Genomic DNA, 13,141 nt, shown 5'->3' with positions numbered 1-13,141 from the left:
GAAAGTAATTGAATTACACTTAAACTCACCGAGTAAAAGAAGTAATTGATCAATTATAAAACCAACAAGATGTGAACTTGATCAGAAGAAATTAATTACATGTAATTCGTTACGCGCAAGTCTGCGCTGTGCGAAAAAAACGCGGTCACTTTTTGTAGCCCTGTAGTGACCACTTCCATTTCTCCCCTTCCTCTCCAGCGTCCGCGCGTCCTAACTGGCATGTCACATATAATAAGAGTTCTGCGTTCCAGCAGCCATTATGCACTAAGTTTCAATGCATTATATCTGCCATGAGGCAGAAAAGCCGACGTAGTCCGCAACCAGTGGTGCCAAAAATCAATGTGACGTGATCAGCGTTTTGTATGACGTCAGTAGTAATACAGAAGATGGTAAATGGTATGACAACCTTAATTAGTAGTAATTATGGGTAACCATGCGTAATCATTTACCACGCGCAATAATTTTTTATATTCGAAACCATTACATTGGTTTGTAATGTTATGTACACCATCCAATGGTATAAATTAAAAACCTAATCACACTAATTGCCATACGATATTGCGAGCGATACGAAGTTCAATAAGTTTAATATAACAATCGGCGATCTCCTTCTAAGTCATAAGGCAGGACCAAATCCATGTACTATGCGATGCACCATAGACCACGCCGGATAAACCACCCAACCGGTGGCGCGCGCAGACGTCAGTGATTTTCCTCTATAGCATTCCCTAGCATGGAGCTCTATGATTAATATCCCCTGTCGCGTGCTCGATTTCATTATTTCGATAACTGTTTTTCTGAATTCAATGCGACACGTAATGATAGATTACGACGTGTTGTTGGAGGGGCCAGCAGTGACAAAGGCCCGATAAAAAATATTTCATTCCGTATATATACGTTCTATGTAGGCGCAATAAAAACGCTCGTAATTACTTATCGTTTGCTATTCCGTAAGTAAGTTATAGGGGTGACGCTTCGCACTTGGGTCTCTTAGTTGGCATATTGCGCAATCACACCAGCCAAGTGATAAGCGCGTTGCGGCGGATCCCTCAGTGCAGCCACCGACGCGGAGACCTTGTCGGCAGCTGGGCGGATGTCTGAACTCGGCCGGAAGCCCGCAATACGCGCCTCTTGTGCGCGCTGTTTTTTGCCAAGTGATCGGGCGCGAAAAGGAGCCGCTCCCACATACCTACTTAATCGCAGTCGCGTTGCGTTACCACGCTAAAAAATACATGGAAGTCTCTGCGGTGCATACGTGACGGGTCCCAGATACACAATTCCGGGGGTTGCCGCGGCCGGCCGTCACGCTGGCAGGAAGCCGCTCGCAAGGTCAAGGCGCTCGCTTCTCCGCATCAGGGATCACGCAACGAATGTCTCTCGCACGGGCTGCTTTGCGCATATATATGCACCCGACATGCCGCCCACCGCTTCCTTGAACAGTGAGCCACGGCACACGCAGCTCGCCGCGTTGTCCCGTCCCTTGCACCGCTTTCATCGCGACCGAGAAGACCAACCACGCCGAAAATGAGCAGATCTGCCGGTAGCCCGCTCAACAATGGTGAGTGCTACTGGACATTCAACTCCACCACGTGCATTGTGTTGAGGCATTCAAAGGAACTTCGTAACATAGCCAAAACCGGAATCTAAGGTCAGATATGCCAGCTCTTTGCGGTGTAACCGAAATGGAAAATCGAGACGATGCTGAAACGGGCCACAGGAAAACGCGCGCAGCAGTCTTCTGGGACCCACTATTGTGTAAACTATACATATACTCATATTGTGCTCGTCTTCTTTCAAGAGACTGCTGGTCAAAATATTCTTCGACAAGTTGCCACCAGTTACGATGTAACCTTGGCTGCTAGTCTTCGTAACAATCGCGAACTCTGTTGACAAAGCGAGACGCATCTAATGAGATAGATGTTGATCATGTGTCCCCCAACGTTGTCGTACGAGGCCGAATGTTTCCACAGGCACCGTCAACGACTCGCGTGTGCGAGTTGCAGAGAGCAGTTCTGAAGAATAGTGTATTTTTTTTTTGGGGGGGGGGGCGCTAGCCGGGCGGCCGTTGCGGCACATAATCGATACTAGTGCTATCGTTGTTACTGTGTGCAGAAAAAGCCGCATACCACAAGAAATCTCGTTTCTAATTCTCCCTTCGGGCTTGCTCTTATTGCCGTTATACGTTGCGTCATACATTACTTAAGCGGCTTGTCGAAGCCCCTTTTGAGGCACCTTTGGCCAAGTTTAAACCATGGTTGCCTGCAGCAAACGAATGAAGCCAGGTTACCTGTGACGTAAACGAGTGCTCGTCACCCGACTCCATCTACACGTAACGACTCTGCAGGCCGCACCGGTGACGAACGTTTCCACATGCCTTCTACTCGAACGTCTACAAGGACATGCCCTCTTTTTCGGCTGATTACGCAAATGAGTCCGTCGAGATTATTGCTTCTTCGACAAAGGTTTCATTTGGTCGCTCTCGGCATGCGCGGCTCCGTAAGGTGCTTGAATTGAGTGGAATTTGGATGCGTTTTTGTCGCCTTATTTAGAGCGTCCCAATGGATGCTATGACATTTTTGCTCATGTCACCCATGCGCGGACTCGCGCATCCTCGCAACTAAAGACAGCGGGTCATGCATAACGTACAAATAACTTAACCTTATTGCCACTTCGCATTTTCTTTTTTTGCTGCCGTTACGAAAGTAAGCGAGATGCACGCAAGGAACAGTCGTACTTCCGTTCCCTCAGGTGGGCGTGACTTAATCGAAAGAAAAAGAAGGAAAGAAAGAAAGAAAGAAAAGCATTAGGTAAGCGAAAAAAAAAAAGCTGCATAGGGGCGTAAACAAGATATGGGTAAAGAGTAAATAAAACATTCCTGCCAATGAATAGTGGATGTGTTAGCAATCTTAGCAGATAAGAGACTAATTGCTAGGGCAAAACATCAAATGAAACTTCTTTTCCCTGAGGTGCAACAATTTGAGCAATCGATTTTTGTGCATACTCATACATTTCTCAAGACACGTTGCAAAGTCTAACAGTGGGTCTCAGATGGAGTCGCAAAATATAAAGAAAAAGAAGAAGGAAAACGGAAAGAAAGGAAGGAGCTAAAGCCAGTTGAAGCCTCTTAGAAAAAAGAAAGCTATAAGTGGCCCGCGAAAGAAAAGATGGACAGCATGCAGGTGTCGATACATATTCCGTTCATTGGGAGTGAAAACACTACAAAGAGGCGAGTAAATATCGTTCGCCGTTTCTCGCCCTACACGCAGACACCTTGATCTAGATATGTGGCACAAATATACGCCTAGCGCGAGGCTATACATTTCTTACCCTAGGGGATTTGCTCACACACTACTACAATACTGGCGCGCTGTTAGCATTCCGCTACCCCTCTTTACAGCAAAAAAGAAAGAAGAACGCGCTCATGATGAAGTGACCTGCCAGAGTATATATTAAAAAAAAAAACGGACATAAGAAGTATAGCTCAGCTTTCTGATGTCAACATAAGCGAGTTGATATGGGTTAAGACCCAGTGAAAACCACAAAACATTCTACGAAACTATTGTCTCTTTCTTCCCACTCCACGCACGAATTCAATGGGCACGAAGTCTATTCAGGACAACGCCTTTTCCATGCGTGACCAGGGTGGCTAAACCGCGCACGACCGGCGTCAGTTCGGCCAACTCGAATCACAGAATGCGTTTTGTGGTTGCGTATACGCGTCCTGTTTTCGTCACCAAACTTTCTTTTCATTTCGATACTGCTCTACGAGCACGCGTTGGTCATTTCAACGCCCGTTTTTGCTGGACGGTGATCGAACTCGCAGCGAACACGCACATTTTCTTGCATATAGCGTGTCATGATGTGTCTACTGAAGCCGCCCTACCTCCTCACGAGACACGATGACCGCTTGAAGGCATAATCGCTTTTCGAGTTGTTTCTTTATTATGTACTGATCTGGTGCTAATATATAATTTTTTGTTGTTGCTTAAATACCAAGGTTAGCTACTGAAAATAACAGATTTCACGTACGTGGCGAAGTAGCCGTATACACACGTTTGCCACGTTGAAAATGGATTTTTTTTTTTGTATGGCATGAACAGAGAGATGAAGATGTAAAATTCCGCCGTAGCTTGCTGTACTGAGGCCGCATCCTAAATTCTCGTGTCTGCTCGTGGTATTCTAAAAGTACTTCGCATTAGCTTTTCGTCGCATGTGACGACACCATGGTCTAGAAAAACTTGTGTTACTTGAATGTTAACGGCAAGAATACGCTTAAATAATTTTCATGCGGTTACACATGCATACTACACACCTGGATGAATATTTTACGTAATTCTTTCCGATTTAATATTGAATTGAAGTCAAGGGAATTTGAAATATAATGTACAACAGGAGGACATTGGCTAACGGTATTGTCATGGGATCTTATCGTGCGTGTAGCTCTCTCTCGAGCCCTAAGAGGAAGCTCTAGCTCAACGCAAACTTCGAGTTTCTTATATTCAAAGACACGTGAACTGCAGATATACTCTTATTAAGTAATCGGTTGATGAAATAGGCTGCTGCTGCTGATGATGATGATGAACCAACTTCAATTAACATAGACAAAAAAAATCAGGTTGGATTGAGGATCGCACAATATTGATACGGGTGCTGAAATATTTTACGAAGTTTTTCAAAAGCACCAAGCAAACAAACAAACGTGAAAAATGAAACGAAACGTTTACAACTTCATTTCTCTGGAAAGAGAAAGATATCAATATTGTGCTTGATATTTGTACTTGCGCGTGCATCAAACTATACCTGACATAAAAGCTTAAACGGGAAATTTCGACATATCTCGCACTGCTCTAAACTAAATAGCTATCGTTTCAATGTTGCTTTGAGAGTCTCTCATGAACTATACGTATGTTCAAATGCATGCTAACTGTAAAATGGTGGTTTAATATCCTCGAAATTCTATTATAAAAGCAGGGTAAATAACTTCAGAGTTCGAAGTTTCAAAGTCGTCGTTACATATTTTTTTTATTTCAATAATTTTTACTTGTTGGACGCAACTCTATTTTTGATGGCATGAATAAAAAATACGCGACATCATTCTCTAGAATATGAAATTCTATTTTAAGCGTAAGCACAATATTCAATTCTAACTCGGTGGGCACATAACGAGAGCCTTTCTGTACTTCCCATGCATCTTAACAAAGAAATTGTTAACAAAGAAAATGAGTTGAGACCGAGCTGATGCATCTGTGGTGCCGAGGTGTGAGAGTCAGCTATTAGTCGACTCCGTCATACCTTACTCAATTATTTTAATCAGTGCTAACGGCTCAGTTTATTGCCATGGAATATTTAATGTTATAGTAGCAAGGCGTTGCCCATCGGAACCTTACAGATTTCGGACTTGTCCAGTGCCTATTTAAAGTAGTTGAAATATCTATAACAATTAAGAAGATGCATGTTGGGCCTCGGGAGTCACAAAAAAGACGCAGTTTCGCTTGAAAGCCCAAGCATCGATTGCGATAGCATATTAGTAGACAGAAGTAAGGATAGTAGTTTTATCGACCGTATAAACTTTGAAGCATTCGCTTACTAACTGAATTAACAAGAATGGTGTCAGCTCGCACAAGCGAGCATGAGCACATCAGATTCCATGAGCGTGGGCACACGCTGTCAAAACGGTAGTGTGAACAAGCGCGGCAGCAGCAGCAAGCGAAGTGACCTTCGTGCTGTCTGTACGTTCAACGCAAGAGCGGCGAGAACACAGCGCGCACAAAGGTATGAGCCGTTTGCAGATCCCTTTCGAGATACGGCTCTCGCGACCGTGCGGAGTACGCACTTGTTGGCGCAGTCGAAACTGCTCCCCCCCTCCCTCTCTCCCGCGCTGCCTCCCCGTTTTCCTTCCTGTCGCACACGAGATTGAGTCGCGATCGTCAGTTCTCCCAAGCCGCGTTTACATGAATGCGACAGAATGCGCCAGTAGCGCATCACCTTTCCTAGCGCATCACGAGTAATGCGATGCGCCAGCGTTTACATGTAGCGCATTACCCTTGGTGCGATGGTGGCGCGCACGGTGTCGCACATCGAAAGGCAGAGCAGCGCATCAGACGCTTCCGGCGCCGCGCCGCAGCTCGGCGAGCGTCTGGTGTCTGACGTAGAAGGTCAAGCAGCGCTTTCAGACGCGTTCGGCGCCACGCCACGCTGGAGCTCGGCGAGCGCAGCAGATCAGCAGCACATTCAATTTCCCAGAATTCCTAATGCGATGCGATCGCGTTTACATGCATTGCGAAAGTCGACTTACTCGTCTCAATCCACGTCGGTCTGGCGCATTAATGTGACGCGATTTCCTAGCGCATTAAGCCCGTTTACATGGATGCGATGCGCTAGAAAGTTGATGTGATGCGATGCGATGCGCCAGTTGTCGCCTCCATGTAAACGCGGCTCCATACGCGGGACGCGAAATACGCTGTTGCTGCTGGAGCACAACGCCACCCTCCTCCCTTCCATCCCCCATGGCCTTTCGCGCGATGGAAGACGGTGCGTTTTCTCTCCGCTTTCTCCTTCGCGAGCGCCAGATTGAGCAGCGATCGTCGGCTTCCCTCGCGTCCTTAACTCGCACACACAATACAGCATACGACGCGCGGCGACGCTGTTATTGCCATTGGACTTTATACGGAACATCACGGCGACGGCGACGACATACATGTGCCTGGAATGTCCATATAATTGCTATCGCAATAAAACTCGTCTGCGAAACGAGGCTCCAGAAGGTGGTTCCTTTGGCCGCGTCTACGCGACCAAGGTATGCGGGTGTCCAGTAAAAATGAATGTGCAGTAGTTGCTCTCACTTGTAAGTGAATGGCCTCATGTCAAGTACCCAATTTCTGGTTGCTATAATTGGCCAAAACCTTTCATGAACCCTTGACGAGAACTCTGATGAAGCGACTCGTGAAAACTTCTCAGTTACTAATGTTTCTCGTAGGAAAGTCCTGGGCGTGTTGCAGTTCTACAAGACTCTTTTGGCTTCTTACGGTGTCGTTTACCTTTGATCTCCGAACCGGACAGGACAGACTTCTATGCCATTTATAGTATTCAGTACCATGTTCTTCGAGTTTGTCTCAGAATGCCGAAGGATGCGTCAAGTCCGGCAGCAAAGACTATAACCATTATTCAGGACCAACCTGTGACAATGCTCAATGCTGTCTAAGCTATATGCATGTGCACCTCGGACATCCGCATTCATATCCATCGCTTCGCCGGTGTTCCTCCAGGCGGACCCTGCTTAGTGTTTAATTGAACAATTTCTACGCATTGCGCATCCCATTCTTCGTGCTTTAAGTCACATAAATGACGCATGTATCCTTCGTGTAGTCTGCCTGGGTTTCAAGAACACCTCACCATTGAGATAACGCAGAGGAATACTGACCTATCGTCGACGGAGGGCACGATGTGAGACGTGCTGACCGCAAACAAACGTATGTTATTCCCCTTTTCACATTTTGTCTTCAAGTGGGTAGAATCGTACGTCTACAGTTCTCTTTTCTTTCTGGCGCGGGAGAAATATTTACGACAGACGTGGCCAGTCAAAAGCAGAGGTTTGTGTTCTGAACACTGCGGAACAACATTGTAAGACAGATCGAATGTAAATGAAACCTTAATTGCCTTCAGACTATGGGGACAAAGCTTAACCCCTTAACGTTTACCTTCTTTACGGACAAGGCTTAACGTTTGCAATCAGTGGCTGACATGGCGTTCTCGGAGACACGTTGGTAATGGGCCGCCCGAACTGGACCCATTTCATCGCAATGCAGGCAATGAATTGCCTATGCTTTTATGCTAAATGCACCAGTTCTTGTGCATTACACGTGCTGCTGAGATGACTGCCATCCTTCCGTGTAATATATGACTGTACACGCATGCTAATGAAAGTAGTTTTGTGAGCGGGGGATATAGAAACAAATACCGGCCCTCTAACTAGCGCATCAGATGACTTACTTAAAATGTTCAGAGTACTGCAACCTGGGCAGTCAGCTACGCCTGAGTAGCTGACTGAATTAAATTACATCAGAATAACGGCAATCTGAAAACGATAAATAGTTTGATGATATTCATGTCAGTTAGACAAGGTAGAATCCTACTTCGTCTTTCCACGTCGTGAACGTGCAATTATAAAACATAGAGACAGTGACCAATGGTTGCAGTCTTCAGGTGTCTGAGCTGACTGCCCGCGTTGACTGCAGAGAAAGTAGATTCCGCAGATATAACTTAGTTTTCTGCGTTCTTAACGATAAACAAAACTAGACGTAGCGAAATTCCAATGAGCTAATAATTGAGCACTGCCAAAAAAAGAAATACTGATTTCAATTGCAATATTCAAACCCGCGACATCGAAAGAGTGCACAGACTTGGGGCTACTCAAGTTGTTGTCGAGCACAACCACTAGCAACTAACGGCACAGGACCTCAAAATACTTAAGCATATTAAACATGACCTATCTCTTTTTAGAGTAGCGTTTGTAGCCTCATACCTAAACGTGACTCCTTAAGCTGCCTTGCCTATGCGTCTTCTGGCAACGTCGTTCTAATAACTGAAACAAGGTTCAATTCATCGTTGTTAGATTCTGAGATCATATGAAAGCTACCCGGGAGTTTGAATGTCTTCGCAGAGACAGGGATATAGGCCCCTGCGGTGCCGGCGTACTCATCGTCAACTAAAATGCTCCTCTATGAGCGTGCAAACACCTTTAGAAATGATTTGGGTATGCAGCCATGCCACCACACCACAACTGCTCATTGGAGTGTGTTACCGCCTCCCAGGCTCTGATAGCTCCTTTATATCTGATTTCCATGATACATTGCGCAGAGTAATACTGAGTTATCCTAACATCCCTACCTTTCTTTTCGGAAACTTCAATTTTCCATCCATTGACTGGTATAACATTGCCTGGTGCCCAAAAAGAAATAACATGTCATATTCATAAACACGTGCTTCATAAACACGTGCTTTGCTTTCGGTCTGTCACAATCAACTTACGCGCGTAAATGAGGTGTCTTGCAACATTCTTAACTTCTTGCTGACGACACACCCCGATAACTTCCCTTCTCTTTCTTAAATTACCGGCATTAGTGGTCACGATGTTATCCATGCTGCGTTTCGTTGTGATATGCTGATAAGCAGAAAAAAAGACGAAATTACTAACGCTCTAAGATAAAGCCAATTACGTCAACATGAATCACGACCTAACAGTTTCTTATAATGACTTTACCTCAACGTATACCATCAACACTCTACCGAATCCATTTGTCTCCTTTTAAGTTCAAGGTGCATGGCTTGGTGAAACTGCACATTCGTACAATTACTGTGAGTGAAAAACCTTGTTCTCCTTGATTCAACATCGCATTAAAACGTCTAAACAATAAGAAAGAAAACGGCTGTTTTGTTCAGCCAATTCCTTAAATTTACAGGTAGCTTGGGACAAATACGATGCTAAAGTAAAAGAATATACGTCATTAACAGTGCAAACTAAACGTAATTATTTTTCCAGTACTTTCCCAAACATGCTCAGTAACTCAGTAATCAAAAGCAATCTTGGAAAATTGTAAAACCCGATGATAAAAACTCTCGTTCCCTTCTTAACACTTCCGGATCACCAATTCCTGATTCAAATGTTCCATTTGCCTTGAATACTGCCGTTTTTTTTCCTATTTTTACTAATGACCTAACAATGAACTTCCAAATTACCTGTATTTCAATTTTCCGCGAATGGATGGAAATGAATTTAAGTCAGAAAGACTTGTGAATGCTATTGACTCGTTAAAAAATTCATGAATATGCGGTATCGGCGGTATAAACGCTAATGTTTTGAAGAATACGAAACATATGTGCAGTCAGGAAATACCGCATCTGCTCTCACGTTGCGAACTTCTTATCATCTATGAGGTTTTTTCCTCCCAACAAGCCCGGCTTTCACAAAGCTCACTGCGGAAGCCGTGGCCTTTGCGAAATGCAACTAACTTTATTTCTACATGACGTTCATTGTCACCTCGACCGTAACATTTCAGTCGATTCGCTTTTTTTCTAGATTTTGAAAGAAAATTCGGTAAAGTAGCTCTCTCTCGTTTTCTCCTCAAACTCTCACCTCTAAACCTTCACCCGGATGCGTTAAGCTCGATTTAAGGTTTTCTAACAAACCTAAAGCAGTTCGTATATGCTAACTACACATCTGCCCCTTCCCCTGTTCTGCACGGTGCGTTCGAGCGCGTCGCTCTCGGGCCTCTATTATACTTAATATGCATCAAGCACATTGCGCTCATTGTCACATATAAAATCCATCTTCTCGCAGACGACTGCGTCCTCTACCGCCTAATGAATAACCTGACTGACGTGTCTTCTCCACAGGATCACCTCTCGCGTATTGAGCACTGGTGCTACTTGGCTGATGTCGCTGAATACTAGTAAGAAACTACTAATTCCTTTTCATTGGTGCCCAAGCTACGCCTCACTCTCCTACTTACGTGGCTAATGAATTCAATATAACTTCTGCTAGTTCGATCAACTACCCAGGTATCCACCTCTCCAAAGCCAACCTTGGTCCAACCCCTTCTTGGTCCAACCCCTATTACGTATAACCACATAATAAACTCCGCTAACCGAGCCTTTGGATACATACGCCATAGCCTTTCCATGATACCATCCTCTGTAAACCTACTTGCTTATAAAACTATTGTGCGGCATAGTTTGAATATGCATGCGCCACCTTTGATCCTCACCAAACTAATCTCACTAAAGCTCTGGAATCAGGCCAGAACCCTGCAACTAGAGTTGTCCTTTCTGACTATTCCTACTGCTCTATAGCGTTTACGCTCTAAAATCTCGGTTGCAACTGTCTACTCTCGTTTCTAGCTGTCCAATTTCACGCTTCTGACTTTACCACAGATTCCATTATTCCGCTCCGCGAGAAAACTACCTCATTCAACCGGTACGCCGAGGCCATCGCACAAGTCATCCCAACGCCGTGATCCGACAACGCGTGCCCGCACCACCCAGGGTGGCCAGATTGGGCTACTTTTTGTCCGAGTTGGCGTCAGAATTTTTCTTTTGGCTATGTGGCTATTTTTGGGCTACATCTTTCTCCTGTGTAAAATAAAGTAAAAATAGTTAAGCACAAATGAAAAGCACGCTGGAATCAAAATGCAGACGACAGCAGATTAACGAAATTGAGCGCGTCTGCTACAAAATCAAAATTTGCAAGTTCTATGTTAGAGAACACATATGCATGTCAGAAGGTCAAGGGTCGCAGCCTTTTGATAATTTTAATTAAGAAAGCTGGCCTCAGGAAACACGTCTCCGTCCGCGAACGAACGCTACCCGCGCGCGCCAGCGAACATAGACTGTTGCTGTCTCCAAATGTGAGCTTTCGGCGTCCTACGTTTTAAGCATGAGATGCTTTTAGCTCCCGTTGACGGTGCGCCGCGGGTGACCTTGGCGCCAGGACAGAGGGCGAACACCGAGCTGAGCCTAACCGAAATTTGCCGAATTTTCTGCCTGCCGCATGGCGCCTATGTATACGTGGCAATTCGCTCGGACTTCCTGCCCAAATTGCCCCTGCTCCAACTCCGAATAGAACATATCCTCTTCCGTTGTCCCACAGCCACCACAGCCATCCGTTCCCTACGCAACTCCAAACCCTCCTCCTGTATTCGCCATCACTATCCGTATCAAATGCCGCCGTCGAACGAGTGTTCAGCCAGGACTCCCTCATTAAAACCGACCTTCTAAATATAATGTCGACATTGGTAACGCTCCTCCACGTGAAGTTTGGCCCGGCCATGAACGGAGGCTGCTGCAAGGATTTTAAACCGGGCCAAGAATTTTTGTCCCGTTTCAGCTCTGACATTTTGTACGGACCAAGCAGTTACACTTCGCAGTAAGCTCGCGATGCTTAATCATAGCGTATACTTTTTTATGCATATATATCGTACTATATTTTGTACCAACCACCATCTATTGTGTTAGACTTTGTCTCGCAATTTTTTGTAGTTTTTCATTTAGTGCATTGTGTGGTGTTAAGAGAAATTATCATGAGTTTTAAGTAATAATACTGAACGCCTGAATTCATGCCATTGCTTAGCGTGTTTATTGCGCGGTGCTATTTGTGTGTTGTTCTTTTCATGATTCTTTGGTGCTTTGTGAAAAATAAAATAGTGCATTTGCAATGAAGACCGCATTTGCCTTATCATGAATTTGCCTGCATGTCTGCGTTTCTGCACTTCTTGCGCTCGTGCAGCATCTGTTTTCCGTGCCGCATATGGCCTCCGTGACGATGCGCGCGGAGGTCATGCGTGGTCATGGGTGGAAAAACTAATACGTAGGTATTCTCGCCGAAAATTAATTCAATACGCTTAAGAAATGACTTCGCAAAAAGGCAAAGCTGTTTGGCTAATTTTGGGCTACGCAAAGTTTCGCTTTTGGCTACATTTGGGCTACTGCGAAGGTCAATTCGGCTACCTGTGGTTGGAGCGATCTGGCAACCCTGAGTCACCACCCCATTTCTGTAGTGTTTCTTTCCGCGCACTGCACGTGACAGGAATGACCTCCCGAACGAAATTGCACCCATTCGTGATCGCCCGCGCTCCAAAAACTGTTATCGGGCAAACAGACTCATCTGCATGATCAACATCGGTGCAATCGATACCACCCTTTCTATGGGACCCTTGAGGTATTGACAAATAGATAGATAGATAAATAAATAAATAAATAAATAAATAAATAAATAAATAAATAAATAAATAAATAAATACATTTCAGCTGCCTGACAATACTTTCCTGCAGCGTGCGCTTCTTAAATCGTACCCTTATCTCATGCAGAACAGTTTTGGTAACCAAGTAATTCGCCTATACAGGCGGTTGAGTTCCCCTGCTCGCTGTTCACTGCGGTAGCGAAAAGTCTCCTCCTGAAGATCGACGGCGGGACAAAAAGGAGAACGCAACGACAAAGCTTCATCCATTTACTTCAAATAAACAAGTGGTAGCTAGCGCCTTTTCTGCCCATATGTGTATTCCATTCGTGGGTGCCTGTTTCGCGCAAGATATTACTTATTTACATGGTTATAACGGCGCGTTTTGAGGACAAGACACGACATTTCAT

The 13,141-nt window shown here is 45.0% G+C and overlaps 2 protein-coding genes across 2 annotated transcripts in view; one reads left to right on the top strand and one right to left on the bottom strand.

The window, feature by feature from the left end:
• The window catches only part of Abl (tyrosine-protein kinase Abl), a 236,793-nt gene that overhangs the window by 215,634 nt on the left and 8,018 nt on the right, over positions 1–13,141 (bottom strand). The gene's annotated exons all lie outside the window — the stretch shown is intronic.
• The window catches only part of LOC142586269 (uncharacterized), a 163,737-nt gene continuing 151,760 nt past the window's right edge, over positions 1,165–13,141 (top strand). The window contains exon 1 of the mRNA XM_075697520.1: positions 1,165–1,558. Coding sequence (XP_075553635.1) covers positions 1,525–1,558 — 34 coding nt within the window. The 5' untranslated portion in view covers positions 1,165–1,524. The remainder of the gene's footprint in view (positions 1,559–13,141) is intronic.

This window comes from Dermacentor variabilis, chromosome 1 (genome assembly GCF_050947875.1).
Source record: "Dermacentor variabilis isolate Ectoservices chromosome 1, ASM5094787v1, whole genome shotgun sequence".
Lineage (NCBI taxonomy): Eukaryota > Metazoa > Arthropoda > Arachnida > Ixodida > Ixodidae > Dermacentor > Dermacentor variabilis.
The sequence above is the reverse complement of the archived record's forward strand: the minus strand, read 5'-3'. Positions and strand labels throughout refer to the sequence as shown.